Source organism: Xenia sp. Carnegie-2017, unplaced genomic scaffold (assembly GCF_021976095.1).
Source record: "Xenia sp. Carnegie-2017 unplaced genomic scaffold, XeniaSp_v1 HiC_scaffold_22, whole genome shotgun sequence".
NCBI lineage: Eukaryota > Metazoa > Cnidaria > Anthozoa > Malacalcyonacea > Xeniidae > Xenia > Xenia sp. Carnegie-2017.
The window spans coordinates 7424267-7450405 of NW_025813485.1; the positions used below are offsets into that span (position 1 = coordinate 7424267).

The 26139-nt window shown below is 37.2% G+C and overlaps 1 protein-coding gene across 2 annotated transcripts; it reads left to right on the plus strand.

Moving 5' to 3' along the window:
- Positions 1-4086: 4086 nt before the first annotated feature.
- LOC124445926 (AF4/FMR2 family member 4-like) lies at positions 4087-25395 on the plus strand. 2 transcript variants are annotated; one of them, XM_046996711.1, is made up of 25 exons: positions 4087-4536; positions 7454-7532; positions 8230-8265; positions 8344-8382; positions 8574-9184; positions 12723-12753; positions 15454-15495; positions 16220-16309; positions 16403-16433; positions 16742-16797; positions 17051-17131; positions 17928-19028; positions 20443-20461; positions 20623-20707; positions 21566-21706; positions 21941-22004; positions 22077-22151; positions 22396-22457; positions 22525-22581; positions 22671-22743; positions 23271-23291; positions 23600-23646; positions 23789-24051; positions 24189-24237; positions 24438-25395. In XM_046996711.1, exons 1-25 carry the CDS (start codon positions 4472-4474, stop codon positions 24508-24510), a joined length of 3291 nt encoding a protein of 1096 aa, XP_046852667.1. In that variant the 5' UTR covers positions 4087-4471; the 3' UTR covers positions 24511-25395. The 2 variants fall into 2 exon arrangements, with proteins under 2 accessions (XP_046852667.1, XP_046852668.1); XM_046996712.1 differs by lacking the exon at positions 4087-4536 and adding an exon at positions 5212-5581.
- Positions 25396-26139: the final 744 nt, after the last annotated feature.

Consider the following 26139-nt stretch of genomic DNA (forward strand, 5'->3'; position numbering starts at 1 on the left):
TGTGCGACTATGTTAACTAAATAGTTCAGATAGTTAATCCTGATGGTTCATGACAACCTCCAGCCACTTGTGTTTTCTTACTGAATGTGGCATCGTATGGAGTATCTTATGGTGCAGTGCACGACCAGACAATCCACCGTACGTGAGCTCTTGCAGCTCCGATTTCTTCGTTAAACAAGTTCGAACATCACAGGAGTAAATGAACTATTTAAGGCATGAAATTCCCCAGAAATGACGACCGCAAGATCATAATATCAATACTGTGGATTTATACCCCCGCGACAATATGATTTTAGTTATCTATTTTAGTCTGCACACTGTTTTTTTGAATATTCAAAACTTTTCCTCGATCTGCCATACACCGGAGAGTTTATTGGCGTTGTCTATGATTAAATGGACGATCAGAATGCAAGAGTTTGATGCCAGAATGCTCTAGATAATGGTTCCTTGTATAGTAAAACTAAATAAAATAGGTAAAATTTTTGTCTTGTAACCGCGATTTCCCATTTTAAATCTGTTATCGTAATTGTGTCTGAATACCATAATTATAAAAACAGAATGGCTTTTTTTCCTGAATGTTGTAACTGGTGAAATTTGAAGCTTTCTGTGTTGACTATATAATTTTCTTATTATATTTTATCGTGACTAACATCGGTTACGAAGAGAATGTATTTAAAGCAAGATATGATCTTCGCACTTTGCTGGACAATCTAAGCAATCGTCTCAGGAACCTGAAAAAATCAGGTGACTCAACGGGATTCAAACCCATGACCTCTGCGGTGCCGGTGCAGTGCTCTTGACCACTGAGCTATGAAGTCACACAGTGGTGAGCCGGTCAATATTGTTGGGCTCATGTTTTCTCGTGAAAGGAATGTATATATGAAAGTGTTCTATGCAGTGCGGTGTTTGAAATTAAATGAAGATATGATCTTCGCACTTTGCTGGACAATTTAAGCAATCGTCTCAGGAACCAGAGACGATTGCTTAAATTGTCCAGCAAAGTGCGAAGATCATATCTTCATTTAATTTCAAACACCGCACTGCATAGAACAGAATGTATTTCTTGGTTATGGTAAAAACTTGAAGTATGCGCTTTGTGAAGAAAATCGTATTAGTACCTTTTGTCTGATGGATGTAACAAAAAAGCTTTCGATTCTTATAAAAAGTTCTTTTAGACCGACCATTTGCCCTTTTCCGCTCGTGCGTCATGCACGTTTAACCACTCTTGAGCTTCAAAGAAAATGGCTGAGACGTGTTGATAAATTGTAAGTGTTGTTAAGCCCCTTATAATCGTCTTCCGCAACGGAAGACAAATTAACAAATTGGAAAGTTCTGATGCCAATATATCTATTTATAGCGTTCTATCGAAGTACAAATGACGGCAATTGATAAAACCTAACGTTACCTTGATGATCATGGCCAATGGCGTTAGTTACCCAAAATTGTATTTGTTTTACTTTTTCGGTTTTACTTTGAATGTAAACAAAAGCGTTGCGAAATTGCACGTACGATAGAATTGACGCTCTACAAAAAGCGTAAACGGCAGAAAATAGAACGAGACTTCAATCTACCTTTAAAAACGAAAATATTTTTTGCGAGCTTACACGTCACACGCGAGCTTGCACCCTCCTTTTGCAAGGAGTACAGCTTCCTAACCAGACGCACAGTCTCTGGATGCATGGTATTATCGGTCCAGCCAATTTATTTGTAACTTTTGGATGTCAATACTTTGAAATCTGAGCGAACATGCATTCTTTTTATCGAAATATGTTTACAGAGGAATTTGATCAGTCTAAATCTTCGATCAATTTTTAATATCACTGAACAAGCTATCAAAAGAATTTGACTGTAAAAATGCCAATTGCTATGACAGTCATCAATTAAAAAAATTATTGAAAAAAAACAATCTGACAATCACATATACAGAGGCGTAACTAGAACGTTAATTGGGGTGTATATTCATATATTCAGTTTGACTTTTTCACGTTGATGAAAATACTATGACGTCCAGATTTCTTCTCAGACAGCCACATGTCGTGATGTCCTAATTTCGTTTACATTTTGTCTGAAACGTTGCATCAGGTCATCTATCATCGCTGCTCGATCTACTCGTCGTTTGTGAACATTAGCACGCAAGAAAAAAGTTTGAGCTAAGAGAAGGGGAATGCTGGAGTGGAGAACATTGAAAACAGCAGTTCCAGGAAACAACTTTCCGCAATGTATATGAGATACAGAAAATCATTATACTCGACCTCACGTGATTGCATACTTTTGGTACGCAGTCACACACGGCCTGGCTGGGTGCCTTGGAGTTCGAACTCATCTTTAAACCGGCTGACCATTTCACTGAATTAATGGTGCAGGAAAGTACCTGTTTTATGAAGTCCACGTGCACAAACGTCACTAGGATTTGCGCCAAGATTTGCGCCGTCATCGAAATAAAACTTCGTGGTTTTTTTTACAAAATTTCCATGTGATGCTCGATTAAAGGGGCAAAAAGAGACAGTTCCGATTTGCAACAAAGACCACAAAGTTACCATCTATGCAGACAGCATCAGGGCATTTACATTACGTTTAATGTAACAACCGATTATTCTTCTCGATATTTTGAACTTCGAAAGCGATGTTAGCAAGGCGTTTTCTACTGAAATGACGACTTTCTTTAATATATATTCGTTAAGGCTGGTTTGTCGGGATTAGTCTCAAAAAAGAGGTTATGGCAATTTTCCGATGGTGATCCAACTGGTTAGGAACTTCGTCAAACATCTTCAGCTTCAACGTAAAACACATAAAAATCTTAAATAACAAGTAGAATAACAGAACAATGTATACATGGTGACAATTCATCCATTTTGCTTTCGTAAATCGATTTGAATACAAAAGCTGCTTTTGAAATTTTGATTTTTAATGGTTCATTTCTCGAGACTTTACGAGCAAATGGAAAAATAGGAAATTATAACTTATTGCTTAACACGAAGGTGGAAGGCCATTCGATTTTCTTCACCCCTCTCATCTCCCTCTTGAAAATACAAATTCTCTGCAGTGCGGTTTCTAAATAAACAAAGAAATTAAAAACGAGAAGTTTCGTGAGTCGCACTGTAAGATTCCTCATATGCTATTGACGTCAAGCCGTCTGAGCTAAGTTAAATAGATTTGCCTAACAAATTTAATACAACAAAATCTATATCTTGAGTCACTTCCTCAGGCTGTCGACGTTGAAGTGACTTTCCTGTATCCTTATTTTAATTTATTTTTCATAGCATTGTCAGTATCGAATGAAATCTCAAATTTGCAAAAAAAGCATTCAACGTAACACTTGGTATATCGCAGTTTTGAAAGCGAAGCGTACTATTCGAAGCACTGATTTTTTCAAAAAGAAGTTCCAAAATTGCTCGAGCCAATGTTCAAGGACAACTGGTCCTATCAATCATGATTATGGCGACACTTCAGACACTTCATTCAATTCATGAAAAGAAGGATCAAGGTTTTTTAGCTAGGTTTCTTAATCCAACACTTTATATATGCTGAAAAGGCTTATCGTAACAAATTCAGGCACCTGCTAGTGGTTTTTGCAACCGTGAAGGAGACTCGTGAAATGAATACGCAATCTGCTTGTGATACAATTAAGGGTTTAGACGTGATCAAAAGGCTGCAGGGAATTTAGATTTTCATTGTTCATATAGAATCTTCAAAAAAATTTTTATATGTATATTTATGCATGTACTCAACAGTGAATTCTGAAAATAATAATGGAGTCTTTCAATAGAGTTCACCGGTACCCAATACCCTCCGAAATGGTGGCAAGCTATATCTAGCAATATCTGAATAGTTAACTATAAATCACGCACAAGATCCTTCACTAAACCTCAAACTTGAATGAAGTGTTTAAGTACAACATTAGCAAGAATATATTTATTTCCAGACTTGAAAAACAACTGGAAAGAATTTCTGGCAACACATTTTCTGCTGGATAGATTTATCGTTCAGCTTTAACATCAACTCTAAGTTTAAATCCTTAAATATTTACTCAATACATTTTATTGAACTCCCTGAAAGATGCAAACTTCGGTGAAAAAAACTAAAAATGCGAGATAAAATGATAATAAATTAATCTAATGAATCTGCTCTGTCGATCTGTCTCAAAAGAGCAGACGGGATTACCCGAAGCTTCTACGGAAGTTACCGATTTCCGACGACCGATGCAAACACAAATCTTGATGAGTCTAAAGAAGACATTGGATGTGAAACTAATCGAACAAATATAGCCGCTATTTTGACGGATTTGAAACGCGTGTTCTTCTAATCGACGTGTGAACATAAATGATAATCTTCTCCGAATCGATGTCTTGAGCAATTTACATTTAAGATTGAGATCTATCCTCGGCGACTGGCCAAACGTTAACAGTTCTTGCCTGGCGACTGTGGGTCACGAATCTTCGCTTCTCTTTGTTTTTTCATATGGTTCCTTATAATGGCTCAGTTAAAAAGACATGTAAATGTAATGCCTCACTATATGATGAACCATAACATGAACGGGTAAGTAGAAACTTCATACACTCATTTGAGAACAACCTATGCACAACGACTGTATTAAATATTGTATTTTGAAGATCTGTTTCAGAGCGTATTTTTCTACGCAGTTAAATGTTGTTTGTAGAGATTTACGTTGACGTTTTCCATTACATGTGTAGGTCATTATTTCATGTAATAGGTATTCGTAAAAGCAGGCTTTCGTGTGTTTCTTTAGCATTTGCCATCTTGATATGCGCGAATCTCATTGTGAGCTTCGACAGACATTCTCCCCGACCATTTTGACGCCCCCTCTTTGTCGTTATCTCGAGTTTGCTCTTGTTCGTTTACGATCATGTGTGCAAATGAAATTTTCCTTTGGCGCCTTGCCTTTTCATAGGATAGTTTAGGGGATTGGTATAACAAAATTGCGTTTATGAATTATCCATTTCCTATAATTATAATTCAAAACATTGAATTAGTACAATGCAGTGTAGAATATTCAAAATGACTGGCATATGTGGCCAACGGGGTTTTAAATTCTCGGTCTTTAATTTCCAAATTGCCATTAACCATCCCGATGGCTTTGAAGAAGTGAATGTAATCGCACTTGTGTCTGTGCATTTATAGAATATCACTAAGCTTGTATTTGCCGATGACCATCAAAAGCCTTTCGGCTTCTGCTCAGTATTGTTGCAGACGTTTCGTACCTGTCGAAAAACATAAACACAGTCTTTCTTCAGACTACGCTCTCGAAATACGAAATGCAGGTCGTTTTCCAAGAAATGATAATTGTTCTTCTCGAAGGCAACTCGATGTTGTCAACTTTTTAAATTCTTTTTGGTGCGTTTGATTATAGATATGCGTGGCACTTGTGATTTCAGAATATATAGATATTGCAGTGGGGTTTCAGATTTGATGTTATATGGTGCATCTAACAAAATTGTCTATTCAAATTAAGTCGACCCTTGTGGCATAATACAAGTAGTATTGAAACGAAGTGAAGTGTTGTCTGCAGTTTGAATTTGTGTTGTTATGGAGGCAGTCAATTAACATCTCTTGATAAACTCAGGTACGATACTATTGTGCAAGAAGAGAATTGTATGCCGACTAATTTATGCGTTAGATTTTGCTGGTTTTGCCATATTCACACGATCGGAAGCAGCGATACGAGTTGTAGCGTTATTTTCATGTAAATAGAGTACTTATTTTGCCATCAACGATCTCCATTCATTGAGGTACATTAAGGAGAAGAGCGTGTGTCACATTGTGTATGTGTTTGTGTTGTTGCAACAATAGCATTCGACATTAGTTGTTGATGCTGACGTTTGTTTCAATGTGATAAGAATTGCTTCAGTCGAACATCTCATTTACGTGAACAATGTCAACTAAAACATTTCTGTATCAAATTCTGTTTTCGTAAGCGACTTTTACTAAGCTTTTTGAAACATCAAAGAAAAGAGCGACAAATGCAAAGTATTATACGGTGTCATTTTCTACTTCGTTAAGCTTAATCACCATGTTTATATTCAAGAAGTATATATTTGAATACTGCCCTAGAATATCAGCCGTATCTCAGCGAGTATCATGTGTATGTCCGGTAATGTTTTCATTATTTTGCAATAAAGAATGTTATCACCATTGCTTGACGACTAAATTGCTCCGTCTATGATTAAGTTGTAATCAGCCTATCAACTAAATGGCGTCATTCTTTCCACCATCGTAATGGTTTCCCCCGACCGCATTCACGTCAACCTTACAATTTATACAGTGTTTGTATCAATGGAACGGGAGAATAATTAGGTGTTTTGAGATCTACTAATTTTTACAAATTTGGTCCTTTAGCTTCGACTGAATGTACGAATTCTGAGTGGGCAGTGTATGATAGCCGAGACATGCGCCAGGATTTCGTCTTATTGTCAAACCATGACTGGCTCTTGCGGATTCTACTTTAAACCCGCATAATAATTTCAAAACATATTCGCGTGCTTTTTTTTCATTACGGTTCCATAAGCACACACCAGGACTTAGAAACAGTCATTGCTGAACGGATGTTATTCGCAAGAGGATTAAATCTCTCTTGCCATACTTAATGTTATCGACGAAGTTCTATGATGAGTAAAGTGCCAGCTTTTCGTAAACATACCAGTTTGCTATTGTAATTAAAAACAACAGCTTATATTGTGACAGTTTAATGCGTCATTAGTTGGGTCATCAAATTTCGATCCCTATGACGTATGTATACATGAGATGACGCTTGGCGTTCGTTCGTTGTGATTTATGACAGCCTACTTTGACGTCCCTCAGTCTTGCTGTAAGGCGCGAAGACGTGACAGCCCAACTCGAAATTATAAAAACAATTGGAGGCTTCGCGCGTTCCATACCGATGGTTTGAATTGGTAGCTCATTTTGCGAATTCTGCATGAATGGCACAACAATTAGCATAATATTATTATACACGGTGGAATTGAAATTCCAACCATTAATATCCTGTCGGAAGTATGTTTCCTGGAAACGCAATCCTGGGGTGCTCCAATTTAGTCACATACGTGCTAATTTAGTTAGTGGCTGTAGTGCAGTTGCCGTATTTTTTCATGGAAATTTGTAGTTCAAACTTACGTAGATTACTATAATATCTCCTGCAGAACTATAGGAATGGGTAAAAAGCAATGGATTAGCAAAGCATCCTTCCAAGTCGTTTTTAGATTATGCATGTCTATTGAATAATTTAATATAGCGTTTCGCGTGTCAATTTGTTGTGAGTTGTCTTGACTGAGAATTTCAATATTTTCTATAATAATGTTTTGGTGACCACTGGATTATTTAGTTTGATAGCACTGTAGTTCGTTCTCCCACTACACCCTTGAACTTGCATGTATTGTGACGGATTGATTGCACGCTGTCATCGTTGTCTTTTAAAAGAGATTCACGATTGTTCGTTTAGAAATCCTGATCGGCTGGAGCAAAGAGAAAAAGCGAAAATTTCCCGTGTGGAGCCAGCAGACATGCGGGAGATCAACAAGGTTCGTGTACATGCATGTCACTGTATGTTTTGTTTCAAAATTAACTGAATCTGTGCGTAATGATTGTTGTTTACAACCTGTGAACAGCTGAAAACGGATGAAATGTTTGGGCGTCATGTGTCTTATCATCTAGCGCTATACCCCTCATACTTTAAAACGCTCGCGTGATAAAGCGCTCCCGTAGGAACGCCTTACAGTAGCTAAGAAAACTTTTAAAAGTACAGCGAAAAATTCCTTACGTGAAAGACCTCGAGACTAGGATGTGCCGTACAATGTGATGAACAGTCAGAAGAAATTTCCGCGTTATGAGGGTACGTCGATCCATGTGATAAAGATGCTTTCTTTTAGTGTTTTCTACACTACGAACACGTTAAAAATGGCGTTTTTTTTCTTCATGTTGATATGCTGAATGTACGTATTATGTTTGCGTACTTGCAGACGTCACAACAACAAAGAATTTTAAAAGCTTTAAAGTACCCTTATCAGTGATCAAATGAAAGTTTGCCAATACTGCTTCATGCATTTGTCGAGTGAGAGATAAGGGACGCGTTACATTTCTTTTGTGTTTTTTTTTTCTCGCTACGATATGAACAGAGCCAATATAGCTATCATTGCTTGTATTAGGCTGTCCCGTTTCTTGGCTTGCCATGTGTGTGAGCAATGCAAACATGATTTTTCTAATTTTGAATGTTTTTAGAGTCAGCATAGTCCGTTATTTCCACCTCCGAGAAAAGTAAGTTTTTAATGGAATTTGCTGTGAACGGATGTGTCGTTGAAAGGAAAATAATTCTTGCGTTTTTGTTTACCTTAGGTTAATGATTCCTGTGATGAAATTACCAAAACCATAAAGGTACACTATTATCATCTGCCTATGTTATGTATCTCAATTGAGGAGGAAACTACCGAGAACTATTATAGTTGTTTGATGTTACGATAGTCGATAGCCAACGCAAAATTTAATTGATATGCTGCTGGCATCATATTGCAACCAGATTACATTTTGTACATGATGTTTCACAATTTTCTCGTTCTGTTTCTCAGAAATCACTTGGTGAATACAGCAATTTTGTTCAAATTATGAAGCAAGAAGTAAGTCGCGAGAAGGCTCCCGGTCAGACGTGTATTGGAGTCATGCCAGTTCCTTCCACACCTACCGATAACAAGACTCATCCATTCCCGCTGGCTGCTGCTAACAGCAAGAGCAAGGGTAATATAAAAGAGAAATCGTTTACCCCACTAAACCAGGAACGTTGTAAAACAAAGGCGGTTGAAAAAACCCACGATCCATCAAAATGTGACGAAAAACCAAAGTTGGATCCAAAACATCGGCCGAACTTTACCGACGCGAACCGACCCAAGCATTTAAAACTTGGGGAGAAACTACACGTTAAAAGAGAGAACGGCCATTGCAATGATGCCGAAAAAACGAGTTTTTCATTTAGTCTTAATAAACACCAACAATCTAGCGAAAAAGAGGATGTTGCAGCAAGCGATAAAATCAGCTGCCTGAATGGGATAAAAAGCGAGCCGCTTAATGGCGTTGTATGCAAAAACGAGACGTACGACACTTCGAGCGAGGAGCCTGTGATAAAAGTTGAGAAATGTACCCCTCCCCAGAAGATCAAACCTACACCGTTACCTTTGCTTAACAGGTGAGTCGTATACTCATGCATCTTTTCTTGTGTGTTACATGAAGTTTTGTGTCTTTTACTTTCAGTGGCTCCCCGAGTTCGTTAGTTTTTCGTTCAGTATGAGTTATTCACGCCAGCATTTTGTTAAACCTTCGCGCGTACGCATTGAAAAATAGCAGAAAGCATTTCGCTACGAAAAAGATACTGATGATATTTTAATTTTATTATCAAATTATTTATCATTGTTGAAAGTGACCGTTTGAAATTTCTTGATCAGTGGTCTTTCATCGAAATGCTTCAAACGTGGGCGAAAACTGATAAACGCTTTCTCGACATATTAGCCAATAAAACTTGCACTGATTTTTGTTTGCAATCAATTCACCTCTTGTCTATGTAATTATTGTTACTGCAGCAAAGTTGCGATTTTGGTTTGCCGTTTTTGAAACACTATCGCCTTTAATCTAAAAGCTCACTCACACTCACGAAGTGTGCGCTCTCACTAATTGCTGGCAAAATAATTACTCCATAAATAGCAAGATTTTAGCTGAAATCATTCTAATCAAGCAGTCAGTGGAATGAAAATGTCTTGAAAGAGGTATGGGGTGATTTCGAAGCCCCACTCACTCCGTGAGTGTGAGTTAGTGTTTTAGAATACAGACTATTTACTTTAATGAGAAGTTGCCGTCATGATTCTGCGATTATACATTATACATTTTCAGGGGTGTTGCGTGCATGTAAAGTGACGCGAATCCTTATATATAACAAATGTAACTCTGGCAAGCGTGTACCTGCATGCATACAAATTTTCATACAAATGTATCTGAATGATTTTTGCTTACAATTGCTACGACAGTGACGATTAAGAACTATTTAAATTTTAATATTGATAATGGAAAATCAAGGTTTCTTCAGTCAAATAACGTCAACATTAGCCTAAACAATTTCAATTGTATGTATATTTTATACCACCATAGCCTCGATACTTTTTCTAAACTCTAAAGAAAAAAACCGTAACTTCGATGCTTTTAACTACATGATTGCATGATAGACGAGAACATGTTATATCATAAAATTTCATTACGTCGAACAAATATGAATCGCCTGTATTTATACATTTCTCTTACAGTATAATCAAATTGATGTGCCCATAAAAGTTTAACTGGATAATGCATGCAGGGAGAAATTTGTTTACCTTTTTGTTGTTGTTGTTGTTGTTGTTTTTGAAAAATTGCACGTTCGGTGTAAGTAATGGAAGAATAATTTTATGATTTGAAAGTAACTTGCTAACAACTTTTTCCTTGTAGTTAGGGAAACGCTCATCAAAGGTTATCTACATTCGCATTTTACATATAACTATCCCTTTTATGGGAATTGTTATCTACGCATGTGTTTGGTACGGTTTAGTTAGTCCTGTTTTGGATAAAAATCATGCGATCTTCTGAATGTGAAACTCTCAAGTCAAAAAAGGGGATCAAAAGTCATCCCTTTATCCCTTATCTGGTTACACTTTTATTGCCTAGCACATTTATTGATTTCACCGCCAAGCGAAGAAATATGAGCTCACATCTGGCGTATTCTGTCAGATGCATGCATTTGTCTATTGCGTTGATGTATTTTAGCATGCATGGTATGTAAGGAATTGTATAAGCTGGTCATCGATGACTCATCATTAGAACCACATCCATACCACGAGCATGTAATTTTTGTTCGCGAGGCTATTTGCTTCCTTCTTTGCCGTTAACAATGGAAACGTCCGACTTGTGTCCGACTTGTGTTCGACTTGTGAGCAAACTTAGTATTCCATGCGTTGTTTTGACGCTTTGGTGTGCATAGCTATAGCTTGCTCATTTGCTGCGACGAGAGCGCGTTTTTGATTGTCGTTTAGAAAAATCAAAAAGAAGCAATGTAAAATGAATATGGCATTTTAAACCTTAATTGAACGCAAATTAGATCTAATCTAAACATGTCACGAGACATTGGTCTATTCTTGTTCGACGAATGTATGATCATATGGAAAGCGGCCATTAGGAATTTGTTCTCGATGCATTTTTCACCATTCCTGGACATCGAACATTGGTTATTGAATTACTAGCTTTGCACCTGTTTCTTGTTTGTTGAATCTGCTCCACAATCGTTATATGAGCTGCATGCGTTCCGATTTACGTGATTCACAATTTTAGCCGTTGTATGACAGGTTGACTAATAACATCGTGTAGCATGCCATAGAAATTTAACCTTTGCATTGGTTGAAAACAACGCATGATTAATGGCCCCCACTTAAGTACTGTTAATGTGTTTGATTTGCCATAAATAGTACATGCCCCTTGATGGTTGGTTTGTGAAGGTCAGTGATCATTTCCAAATTCAGGATTCGTTCTTTCGAATTCTAACTGTCTTTTTAATGAATTTTCTTTTTTTAATCTGTGAATCTACCGCCTTTTTCATTCAAATTCTTATCGAATGACCAAATACGATCCAGCTTTTTCGTTTAAGTACTGAATTAAGATCTTGTTTTGCCCCGCCACATATTCCACTGTAGAGCTGTTTTCGCTTTTTGACTGATTAATTGTTGAAAGAATTTCGCCCAGCCTAGTTTCCGGGAGGTAGTTAGGAAGTGCCTCTCTGCTTGCGAACCAACCTCAACACCGTCCAAAATCCTATTGCAAAGTACATATTTAGAATATGGATGAAAGCTGTTGCCGAATCAACCTGATTAAGAATTGAATATTACTATTATTGTATGCCACACTGGGCATATATTTATACATCGGTAGATAGATGGTGAAATTACCTTTGTGATGTAAAAAAGATTGCCATTCTAGTCTCAATTGTGCATACCGCACCATCTAACAATGTATACATTTGCTCACGACATCACAATGAATATGTAATCATATAATGTGCTATTGAAGCAAATATTTACCTATTTTAGTGTCGAACAATGAAGTTCCCTTACAGTGCAGTTTTAAAAGTAACTATTCAGTTATTCTTCTAACAGTTTTTAATCGATGTGATCAATTGTTCCATTGTCGTATAGTTTTGGCAACCTCTCCTTATGTTTCGCTTCTATACCATCGATATTGAGCGTACTTCAGCACTTTTATGCGCGCCGCGCCTCATCTGTGTGCGATGAAAAGCCGATACGTGTACACGGTATGGTTTGCCATTTTGCTTCACCACAATTATTGAATCAAATGTGATCCTCTGCGATCCCATTATGATCCGGTATAATAACGTCTTTTTGTTAGGCGTGTGCCAACGTGTGGGTGGTCTCATTGAAACGATTTTTACCATATGCGTTTATTTAACTTGAAAACGTATATCGACTTCAAATCTGATAATCTTATTGGAATTCCAGTTGAAGTATGTTTTCAACTGATTATATAGATAGTAATTAGCAATGCATAGTTTTAGCATGATTTTCTGTTTAACATTGTCATTCTTACGAACTCCAAAAATGGTCTCTTTCTTCAAAAATGTTTTTATGACGATTGGTCGACAAATATGAGGTATATTTTCTTGTCATCAAAATGTTGAATATGAATTTGTATTTTTGCAGGAAGCCGGATTCTTCATCCATGTTACACGAGGTAATATATTTTTTAATATGTTTGAGTTTACGCTTATCTTCTGATGCAATTGAATCACAAGACTTTAAAGTCCCAGCACAATGCCTTTCAATTCTTGAAAACTAAACTTTGAAAAAGATATAACGCCAGTTTTAGAAGGTGCTGTCATTTTTCACAATGCTGGTGCTAAATTATTAGTTTTTTCATAAATACCCGTGATACACGATAAATAGTGTAGCTTTTTGTACACGTCTTGGGCTTGTCATTGTAACATGATACTGATTAAAAGATACTTGGGCTTGTCAATGTCGTAGCTTTAGGAAATCAGAGTTACTCTACTGTTTAATGTAAAGAACAGAACGCATTACATCGACATACACTGAGGTCCTGATATATATTTGTATGTATAAGAACAATGGTTTATAGCTGAAGTGTTTGGATCTTTAGAGAAATATACAAGTTCAACTTGAACGTTCACCTCAAAATTTGAATATTGCATTCGTGTGATTAAATTTTTATCTGTGAGACTCTCACGAATTGACTCTCATAAATGCAAATTATTAAATACATACAATGCAGTATTATAAGGAAAAGATAAGGGCTGTAGTAGCATTTCTTTTATTTGTTTACCTTAGGAAAACCAAGTAGTTTACGGATTTAACGCGGTAATTTGACTTTTCAAATACGATGAGACTTTCTTATCACAACACATTATCTATGTTATACAGCATCACTTAAAGTTTTTTTTTGAACTGAGTACCTCTTATACTGTCTTTGTGTAAATACCGCCTTACTGTGAAACTGTAAGCGTATGTTTGCCCATATAAAGTTTATTTACTTACTACTTATGCATACAAAAGGATTAACATTCCGAGAATGATAGCAATCTTATTCCAATTCTAATAAAACGTGAACATTCGCATTGTCTCTTGACGGAATAGATTTTTTGTGGCGTCTTCTAACAGCTGAACTTCAAAAATAGACAGCTCAATCATATCTATTTTTGCATTCTCTCAGCTTGGCAGATGTGTTTTTGCCTTTATATGTTCGAGAGGTAATTACCGGATTTTTATAAGGAACAGAAAAACTGTATTTTGAACATCTTTGAAAACTGTATTTTTAACATCTTTTACCTGTTTGAAAGTAAATTTTACATCTCTGAATCGCGATGAAATTCTTTTTCATGGCCGACAGGTGCTTATGAAAATAGCGTATAATTTTCAAATTGAAGCGGAACAAAACAATTAGTTTATCTTGCACGAGAAAACCAATCTACAGGAAATGAGCATAAAAGAATTACAGCAAATATTGCGGCGCACATGACAACAGGTTTTTCGTCAACATTTCGTGATGTTATTTGACTTATTCGTTGGTGTACAGTTGTAGGAACTCGTCCCAGTTTTCAGCAATGCACTGTCAGGATAATATATTTGGTGGGATAATATATGCATTTTAAGAATCGTGATGATTTCATTTAACGTGAATATGAAAGTCCTGGTACTTGACGCTTGCGTAAACTCTTTGTATTAGTTAGAATTGATATTCCATGTATTTTGTAGGTTTTTGTTGGATTTTGTTTACAATCACACGATTAAGTGCGTGACTATAATTTATTAAATCTGCTTTGTAGTTTTTTACCTCAACCTGTGCGGTCGTAATGTTTTTATAAACAATTCAGCGTATAAGCTGCTTGAAATGGGCATTTACAGGAACCTGAAACTACGACTAGTATTTCTGATCTTTCCAAAGCATCTCACTACGTTCGTTAAAACTGTTAATGCATAACGCCATATTGAGATTTCGTAGTCACTTGAAGAATCTTATAAAGATTGTCCATGAGCGAATTGAATTATCGACCGTTGAAAAGTTTCCTATCTTTAAAATGTCGAAAGTCTTTATGCTTCATTTGCATTAATCATTTTTGTTTTACTATTAACTTATGTCGTTCAATGTCGTTCCGGTGTAGCTTTCCTATATAACAATATAAGTACGAGTTGATTTAATGAATGAAGAAATTTTACAATATAGCTGAGGCAATGCAAGGTTGAAGTTTCTGTTGAATTTGAAAGAAAGATTTCGCACTTTTTCCAATCATCTTGAAATCGAAATTTCCCAATGAATTTAGGTTCAATCAAAAATAATCATAAATAGAAAATCAATTATATTTTTCACTTCTGACAATCGACTTTATCTTGCCAGCAAAATTTTTATGTTATCATACGCAGTAAATATATGTTTGTAACTATACTTCTTTTATCCAAAAATTTGGCATTTCCAATGCATAAAAATTGGAAAATCGTAAGGGGAGAGGGGAGGGGGCGCTGGAACATTTATCAAGCTACTCGACTTCAGGTTAAAATATTTTGCCCGATTTCGGGTGAACGCAGATGTTTCACTCCTAGCCAACTCCTAGTTCAATATAAAGAATGACTTAATTTGTCTTATTAAGAAGTAATTGGCTTGAAAATCAACGAAAAAACGGCATGTTCGTGTTTTGAACGTTTTTTGAACTCTTGTCATGTGTTTTGTTTGATTTTGATTTAAAGTGCTCAGACTTGAAAATATACTTGAAAACACGAATATTTCGACTCAAGCTATCCTCGCTGCTATTGCTAATGTGTTTATTCCACCATTTACGTCTACTACATATAAATATACTTACAGAAAACTTAGTTTACCGCGATTTCCCGTTCGTCATATACGTTCTGTTTTTTCTTACAGAGTCCTCAACGACGTGATGAAAAAGTTCAAACTATTTTCAAGGTACGTTTTCTACGATGGACAAGTTCATGATTATGACGAAACTTGCATAGACAGAAAAAGAATTCGGAAGTGCGGCTGGGGATAGCAAAGCGGGCTAATTCACTTTTTTAAACAAAGGGCAATGCCTAAATACGCCAATTTTCAGGATTCGCCTTGTCACTGTGTATTTGACACACTTAAAGCGCGTTCAGATTGAGTGCCGGAGAACGATACCCATGGTTCTGGCACAAATTTGCATGCCGTTCACACTACGTAGTACCCAATACATTAGTTTATTTATAATTTCACGTTTTTTACTGTACACAAGTTTTAAAACCATGTGCTGAATACGTGCTTCTCTGTACACGTTATCCAGGTGTCGTCGTTCACATTGGTGCCCGTGCCCGAGTACCGTACTTGGGTACTATCAATTTTCGTGGTGCCCAGACCCAGAGCACTTTGACTCAGGCACCATCAAAATGTTGTGTTCAAATTGGTGCCCGTGCCTGAGTACCATACCAGGGCACTCATTTTGAACGCGCTATTATATTTCTGCGATTCATTCCCCCTCTCTCTTCCGTTGCCTCTGGGCATGAAGTAAAAATGTCCTTATTTATGTTGGTATTTCTAACTGTGATGAGCTACACCCATGACTCCTTGCGTGCGTCCCATTATTTGATTTTGCTTAACACATCTTTATCTTTTACATATTTTTCACTTTGTCCGTTTCATATACTACTTGCAGGAGATGACTGAACCGGTGAACATGCCTTTAACGGAGATCTGTACACCTCTACCCAGAAAGGATTTGAAATTTCCTTTCCCTACTGAAAAGGTAGAGTCGATATTCTCCCCGTTACCCGTATATCGTTTTAAAAACAATGTTCGCATGAAGTTTGTAAGAATGCGTATTTTTTTTTGTTTTCAGGAGAGTAATCAGAACGCCGAAGAAGTTTCTAGTAAGTGGGATTATCTTTTATCAAAATAATATTCACCTTAAGGGAATTATCATACCATGTTTATCTAAGGGGTTTTTTTAAAAAGGTGTTTTTCATCTTATTAAAATGTGTAAATATACTGTAAAAATTCAGAAAATGGTGTTTTTTTTATCTTTTTTGTGTGTTTTTGAATTCTCTGATTGCTCCTTCTTTGATATGTAAAACATACTTAATTCTCAGCGTTTGTATACCGATTTTGATGGCAAGTGTGAACAATTCTTTTTAGCTATAGTTCTATCTACAAACATCTCTGCTTGTGTTTATTTCAGATTCCTTGAAAACGGATTTGGATACTTCGGACGAAGACGACAGTGACGATGAGCGTGTAAGTTAACTGGAATGTGTTTGTATTTATGTAATTCGCCGAACAAACATTTCATCGTCGGAAACATGTTTTCTAACGCCCTGCAATCAACAAAATCTACCTTATCTACAAAATATTACTTTACGTTTCCCAGATATTAATTTCCAAGTTGATTGCAGTTTTCATCTTTTTTATGGACCTCGTTCCCCAGCGATTGCAAATTCATTTGTGCGGTTTATTTTTCTATTGATTGAAATGCGGCTTCTTTTGGCAGACTTTATTAACAAGGTCGGGATCGTCGTCTTCATCTAGCAGCAGCAGTAGTGGAGAATCTAGTGACTCGGAACTTGATGAGGTAAACGATAATTTTCAATACAACCGACTAGATATTCCCATTGAAAAATGGTGATTTTTTGTGATATTCACTGCACACATAGTTAGTGCTAACGAGACTTCTTAATTCATTGTAAAAATCGCTTTGACTACCGAGTTGACTTCCTGACGGATGTGTCAATAAAGCACGGGAGGGGGGAGCTACTTATTTTCTTATACGAGGGCGTATTGATGTGGCTTGTCACCCTCAGATTTGACTTTAATCATTTCCAAAGGGAGAAGAGATTTTCATCTTTTCCAGGGGGAGAAAGATTTTCATTCTTTCCAGGGAGAGGAGAGGTTTTCATTCTTTTCGGGGGAGGGAGAGATTTTCATTCTTTCAAGGCGGGAGGAAAGATTCTCATCCTCTCCAGGAAGAGGAGAGATTTTCATTCTTTCCGGGGAGGGGGGATTTTCATCCTTTCAAGGCGGGAGGAAAGATTCTCATCCTCTCCAGGAAGAGGAGAGATTTTCATTCTTTCCAGGAGAGGGGGATTTTCATCCTTTAAGGACGGGAGGAAAGATTCTCATCCTCTCCAGGAAGAGAAGAGATTTTCATTTGTTCCGGGAGGGGGAGATTTTCATCCTTTCAAGGCGGGAGGAAAGATTCTCATCCTCTCCAGGAAGAGGAGAGATTTTCATCCTTTGAAAGCGGGAGGAGGGATTTTTGCGAACTTACTGAGCCGTAATTTTGTTAAGTTTTCTCGTAAGTAGAAGGTCAAATGCTCATTAGAAATATTGGAGAATAACCATCGACTGTTTGTCATATTTGTTTGTAGGATGTTGGTGAAAAAAAACCAACATCAGAAATCCCAGCGAAGCCAAGTATGCTCAACTCTCCACCGGAAAAAACTGTATCCCCACCAGTACGCCCATTATTAAACGAAACCAAGCAACGTTCTCCCGAAGGAAAGAATGATTTACAGTTGAAAACATCGTCCGAATCTTTTTCCAATGACAGTGAAGATAAGTCTAGAACTTCGGGCTTAGGTAGCATATCGAATGTTCGCGATACGAAAGCTGCCACATTAGAAGAGAAGTCGCCGAGAAAGGACGTTAAAATTCGTTCGGAAAAATTGAACGGGTCAGCGAATGAAACTGTAGCAACGATTAAGTCACATCATGAATCTTCTCCGTCAAGTAATTCCAAGACTGTTGTTAGGATCAAAGTGGAAAAGGAAAGCGACGATCGTTTTAAGGTAAAGTCCGACGTAAAAGGTAAACATCCGACAAGAAAGAAATCTGAAAGCGAAAACTCAAAACCAAACCATGAAATCAAATCTAATATGGAGAAAACGCATTCAAGCGAGTTAAACTCGACCTCTTCTACGAAGCTAGACACAAACGTGCACAAACTTGTTAATGGCTTTGCAAAAGTCAGAACAAAGGATGAAAAGGCGATAAGAGATAAGAAATTGAACTCTTGTGCGAAAAAATTAAAACGAACTCACGATTCAAGTCAAAGTTTGAAGGAAAAATCCGATGATCAAAAAGCAAAAGATAAAATCGAAACTTCAAAAAGTGAACACATTTCAAACAATAAGCTTAATTCACCAAAAAATTTGAACAAGCCGATGAAGAAAAAGAGGCTTAAAAAGGCGTCTGAGCGGACTGACAGTTTGGGTTTCGATTGCTGCGACATTGGTGAGGAAGACAGTGTCATTGATGTTGTTGGCGATAGTCCGGTTACCAAGAAGAAACGTACAAATGATCCAAGTAAACATAACAGAACGAACGGTATTCATAAAAACGGACTTCTCAATGTACCTGTAGGAATTCAGTTACTTCATGACAAAGAGAAAGATCCCTCGTCGTTGATCGTCAAGATTCCTTTGAGCTTCATCAAGAGGATACCAAATAAGTTTGACAAGAATTTATCGGTAAGCGATTTGTGTTCTTGCAATGTTGTGCAAATATCATTCAAATCATATGCTTTCTTTGCCTTACAATGCTTGAATTTTGTGAATGTCTCGATCAAATACATCGAATTCACGTTTCGGCCTGCTCATATGTATGCTGCTTTCAGTTTATAACTGAGAATAAAAAAAATCAGTTTGGCTGTTTACAATCAGGTGAAAATTGGCGATTTTTAAGAACGCGAGCATTTATCATTTTTCCTCTATTTAGTCTCCAGCCCGTTTTCAGCCCTCCTTTTTTTTTTATAATCCTCCATTTGACATGCAGCCATAACTAATTCCTTGCCTTCAGTCCTTCTCCACCCAAATATCACCAGTAAGTCAATCGCATTATACAAGATGCACTTATGTTTTTTGTGAACGAGTAAGTATGTACTTTCTGGATGAATTGAGCGTCTTAACAAATAAAAATTAAGATTATGTGTTGCGTGAATTAGTATGTGCTAGCAATTTTTTTTTAAATTTAACGAGCCTCCAGTCTCCTCTTTTGTTCTCTCTTCCAATAATCCCTTTCTTGAAAGGTTGCAAAAAAATGAACGAACTAAAGGCTAAATAGAGAAAATACGGGCGCAAAAACTTTTAATCATCCGATTGTAGATAACTTTGTTCATTTACTTGCACTTGCTGAAGTTGATAACATAAGCATGCATTCTGGGAAACACGTTTAAATTTTGAGAAATCCTTATCAACTCGAAATGTTTTGACTGAAAAATAATTGAATGACGTTTTGCCATTGATAATTTTATGAAATACTAGTTGGTATCTTCATCCATTAAGTCGATCGTGACTTCCTGCATGGAACAAAACAAACTAGCGAACTTGTTTCGTTTTGTCAGCGTGAACTATCATTGAACATTGAATGATTCTATTAGCGGTGTTGTCGGACGTGCGAAATGTGTGAGGACGAGAGCTTTTAGACAGCACGGTTATATACAGATGACTTTAGCCGAGCTTCACCCTTTATTGCCAGTCACGAAGCCGATTTATACTCAATTGAGGAAAGTAAGCCGGCAACAAGAGGGTTTAATCAATGAAACGAAAAATTTTTTTGAGTGGAGTTGAATTTTTGATGGAGGTGATTATGTTAAGTTAAGAGACTTTAGAGTATCGATTTTCCTGAAAATGAGCGATGTATGTTGAATGCAATGATGCTTGTAGCCTTGTAATTATACTGTAAATGAATATAAGATTGGATCAAAGCTCGCGCAACACATAGTTGACTTAGTAATATGGAAATTTGATGGGAAATTTTGCTTCTCTTGCCTTGTACGTTCTAGTGGAGTATCACATGCGCCAATCCTTTGCGCATTTTACAGCAAAATGAATGATAGAGAAATTCAAGACCAAAGTCTCACCAATGTTTTCTTTTTCCTTCTAGATACAAAACAACCACTCAGGTCAGTACTGCAAGCATTCCTTCCCCCCCCCCCGTACACCTTAGTGTCATTGTCGATGAGCATGTTGTTTTATGTGAGAAATGGACGTTACTGTCAAGGAGCATATAGCCATAACATACCTTTCATTACCTTGAGGTGTTAATAATGCTGTTTTTATTCAGAAGCTTATTTAAACGGTGAAAACAATTGTTCGGGGAAGAAGAACGGAGATAATGGCGATATGGAAGTCAATCATTACGAAGAAAAGTATGTTAAATTCTTGTCGTCACGCACAGGAAAAATTCCATTCGATCAACGGGCTGGTTTTCATTATTACTCTTGTCGTTCATCATCGTAAATGTTATCACGAACATTTTACTGTCTGTTGCGTCTTCACATGCAGCATCAGTAACATATCAGTATCTGCACATGCAGCATCAGTAACATATCAGTATCTGCACATGCAACATCAGTAACATATCAGTATCTGTACATGAAACATCAGTAACAGTTCAATATCTGCACATGCAACATCAGTAACAGTTCATTATCTGCACATGCAACATCAGTAACATATCAGTATCTGCACATGAAACATCAGTAACAGTTCAGTATCTGCACATGCAACAACAGTAACATATCAGTATCTGCACATGAAACATCAATAACAGTTCAGTATCTGCACATGCAACATCAGTAACAGTTCAGTATCTGCATATGCAACATCAGTAACAGTTCAGTATCTGCACATGCAACATCAGTAACATATCAGTATCTGCACATGCAACATCAGTAACAGTTCAATATCTGCACATGCAACATCAGTAACAGTTCAGTATCTGCACATGCAACATCAGTAACAGTTCACTATCTGCACATGCAACATCAGTAACAGTTCAATATCTGCACATGCAACATCAGTAACAGTTCACTATCTGCACATGCAACATCAGTAACAGTTCACTATCTGCACATGCAACATCAGTGCAGTTCAGTATCTGCGCGTGCAACTTCAGTAACAATTCGTAACATCTTTGTATACATGAAGTATTGCGGATAGTTTCATGTCAGTATTCTAGGCATGGGATGACCGTGCTTGACTAAAAGTTTCTTTTACGTTTTTAGCGAAAAGCGTGGCGTCGTTGATAAGGAACGAACCGTAAATTTAAAGAAACGAATGCATCACGATGGTCAGCGTGAAAAAGTCGAACAGAAGAAACGAAAAACTACGGCAGAGTTAAATGCAGACTGTGAAGCAGATATAAGGTTCGTATGATTGCTTTATTTCATTTAGCGTGATTGTTTTTACAATTATACATACGTGAATTGAAATCGTAGTTGTATTGATGTATTTGTGAGACTTTTCGCTATTGGAAGATGGAGTGAAGTGCAAGATAGGGCACTCGAGAAATAAATGACGGAAAGCAACACAATGAAATGAAATAAAAACACAAATTTACCCTTAACTCTACAGGTTGTTTTTATTTTCTCTCCCGCTAGGAAAGATGATCCAGATTCGCATCTTTTGCGAGCAAAAACGCTGAAACGTGAAGCGGATAACTTGGTCAGCGGCTTCAGTGTCTTTTTCTACTATATCGATAAATTCGATGAGTATAATTTTTTATCTCCCATGCAGACCGATAAAGAAGCCAAAAGTCGAACTTACGTCGAAGCCATTGTGTCTTTCATTTGTTGTGGAAGAGCGTTGGAGGTAAATTCTCTTCCCAAAGTCTTTGTAATGGTATTTTTAGTGACACGTTTTCATCGTACGACTTGCTTACACAATAAGTGTGACCAACTGTTAACGATTTGTTATTGGCAATGCTATTTTTATTGTTACCTACGATCTTAGTAAAAAAAATGCTGGCCAACGGATGGACGTGGTAGCCATAGAATTGACTAACTTACATGAACAGGTGGAATTTCTTTCTATCGAATTTTGTTGCAACATTTAGGACAAAGAAGATGGGGACGTTCGCGCTGGTCAAATGTACTCGGAAACGACAGAGCTCTTAAAGTAAGTTTCTTCATGATAATGAAGATGTTCATAGATTGCATTACATTGTAACTGTGCAATTTTTTAGATTTATTTTAAAACATATCCTTGGAAAGACCGAAGACAAACGTCTGCTATTTTTATGGTAAATGAGCTTGAGCTTCCTGATTTTTCCTTGCTAGTTAAAAAATGATCATTTTGTAAAATAACGTGCCCTTGATTTGCTTCATGCAGCATGAAAATACAATCTCTTCTGCTGCACAAATTGTACCGAATGAAAGGAAAGCATTGCATTCGAAATACACAGGTATTTTTTGAAAACATTTCATGTTTTGGATCATGCATACTTGCTGTTTAAGAGAAATGAATGCGACAGAAGTGTCCGGACGGACATAAATAACCTTTTTGAACGCACCATCAGCCTCCCCACCCGCACACACAATCACCCTCCTGCCCCATCACTCTCCACACACCATCACCCTTCTCACACCATCACCCTCCTGCTTCATCACTCTCCACGCACCATCACCCTTCTCACACCATCACCCTTCCCCACATTCCATCACACACCATCCTTTCTCACACCATCATCCTTCCATCACCACACCACCCTTCCACCATCACCTTCCACCATCCTTCCACCACCACCATCACCTTCCATCCACCATCCATTCCTCACACCATCCTTCACACCATCCTTCCATCACCCTCCTGCCCCATCACTCTCGACACACCATCACCCTCGCCCTCATGCACTGACACCCCCACCCCCACAAATTCTGTGTCGACGTTGCGTGACTTTTATTAAAATTGTAAACTTTTTTTTGGTTACAGATTTTATCCGAACATTTTAAGGTAATCTATGACTTATTTCTGTATTTTTGCCGTCCATCTTCAATTTTAAACTGTTTTGCAAGTTACAACATGAAGAAACAGCGACCTAACCTCTTTGTTCATCAAACAATGGCACCCTTTCAGGATGATTCTTTTTTTAAATTGCATCATTTCACATCCACTCGATCCATAAAGCATGTGCCTACCTAGATATATTGGCTAATGGAGAAAAGTTAAATTCGTATCTTTTTTTGGTCGTGTTTCTCGACGTGGCCTGGGACGACTCACTGCTTCTCTGTCCGTTAATGTAATAAAAAATTTTTCTTTAGACAACGCAGAAAAGCAGTATCACATCGCCGTACACTAACAGCCACAAGTAAGACACATAATTAATCTTAGCTCTTAATGATTGATCATTTGAAGTGATCCATATCAAACCCGTCTTTCATCGCTTTTATTTGGAAAATGACCGCGTACACATAAATCATCTTCATGTACGATGTCATCTATATATTTAGACACGGCAGCACTCCATCACCTATGTCACCGACACCATCGCCAGCTGGCAGTGTGGGTAGCATAGGCAGTAATGGTAGCAATAGTGGTGGTGAGAGCAATCATACGGGACGTCACCACACGTCGTCTGTGACGTCACCAGTCTCAGTCTCCATACCACAGCGCATACACGGTGTCATGGCGCAACACGTGTCCACTACTAGTAAACTGGTTTACAGTATAGACTTGTGGGATCGAGCGACTAATATGTCAAACGATTATCAAGGTATGCTCTCTAAACCACAGTATCTATGCCCAAAAAATCAGTCGCGGTACTGAAGGGCTACCGTTTTTGTAAATAAATAATGATTAAATTGAATCATCGTGAACAGCGTTTGCTATTTCTGGTTATTTATCTTACAGATTTCTTCGCGAAAATCGATGATGTTTGTGGAAGCTTGACTTTTCACAGGTAGGTAATTTATTCTTGCATGACTTACTGAGCATCTATTTGTTTGCATTTTTATGAACTGTTCGAAAGTCTATAGGGACCTTACAATCACAATAAACATCAGCGTCTTTTCAGTTGCTATGGATTCCCTCGTAAATCTCTGTCTTGTTTTCTTGCCTGTTTATGTGTCTATATTATGAACCATGTTAATTTTTCTTTAGCTCGATTGCACATGTTGTAAATTATGCAAAGAACAGTTTATCTATTTTCCACGAAGACCAGAAAGGAACGTAACAATTTCTTCCCGTCAATATGATTGCCATGCTCTACACGTGCACAACGCATGATAAGTATATGTTAAGGATGTTGTGTGAAAGATTATAGTATTTTTATGTCGTTTGCTTCAATATCGCATGCAAGTGTGTTGCATGTACATATACGGTTTGCCTATCGAAGCTGCAAAGCCATTACTGGCAAATAGGCCGATGTATTTAATGTTGAAAATATGCACTTGGAAATCGGCAAGAATGTTCCTTGGTGCAGGTTTCAAGTTGCTCCGCTAAACGAAAACATGAACAATTTTATCTGTGGGAGCAAAACAATTTGATTTAAACGCAAAATTTCTAAACTGCTTGCTTTTGATATGTTTCTCCCTCTGACGTATGTCTACACACGATCGTCAGCAAGTTTTGTACAAAACCCCGATAAAATGCTCGACTTTTTATTAGAAGTGAGGAAAGGACTTCAGAAAAATTTTTACTAACGGAGTAGTTTCCGTATTTGATTGGCCGACTTGTTGCAAATTTTCAACAATTTGCTGACTATGATTAAGCCAGGCAGAAAAGCATAAAAAATAGCTTTTTATTTGCATACATGAATTGAAACATCATATGCGTTTGTAGAAAACATCACAGGAAGTGAAAATTCAACCGATCCGAACATTTGCAATTGCTCGGTCTTACAACATTTCGGGTCGGCTGTCTTTACACTTTGTGTGAAAATAAACAATAATGAATCATAAAGGGTTCAGGCGCAAAGAATTATTAAATTAATTAATGAATATTATAAAGTATATTAGTATTGTCAAAGGCGCGTTTGGTGTATTAATTATATATATTTTGCCCTTTGTAAGGGCGTTACTTTGTGTAGCATTCAATAAAAGGTAAAGTTGTCCCTCAAGTTTGTCGTGTTTTTTGTTGCTCAAAAATACAAAAACTTTCGTTTTTAATTCAGCAATTGTTATGTTATTTACCCTTATCAATGTAGATATAACACGTGTCGATCAATACGTATTTTATTTAAAATTTGCAGGGCCGTCCCCATAACACGTGTCAATCAATACGTATTTTATTTAAAATTTGCAGGGCCGTCCCCATAACACGTGTCAATCAATACGTATTTTATTTAAAATCTGCAGGGCCGTCCCCATAACACGTGTCAATCAATACGTATTTTATTTAAAATTTGCAGGGTCGTCCCCATAACACGTGTCGATCAATACGTATTTTATTTAAAATTTGCAGGGCCGTCCCCATAACACGTGTCGATCAATACGTATTTTATTTAAAATTTGCAGGGTCGTCACTGGAAATTGTGGAGAAGTGTGTACATTGTTACATTAGGTTGCGTCCGACTGATTTCTTTCGAAAATAAATTCAATATCAGCAAAACTGAATTCACGAACAAACATCCCACCACATGAACTTCTTTGTCCTTGCCTTTAAACAACATTATAGGAATGACCCTAAATTATACATATCACTGCGAAGTCTAAGCAACACAACGTTAGAGAATTGTCTTCAACCAACGGTTTTGCAAGGTTCCCCTTTAAAGCTTCTTGACTGAATCGTCAGCTAGGGTTTACATGAATCCGGAATGAACTCATTCCACTTTAAAAGAAATCCTATTGCATGTTTACATGAA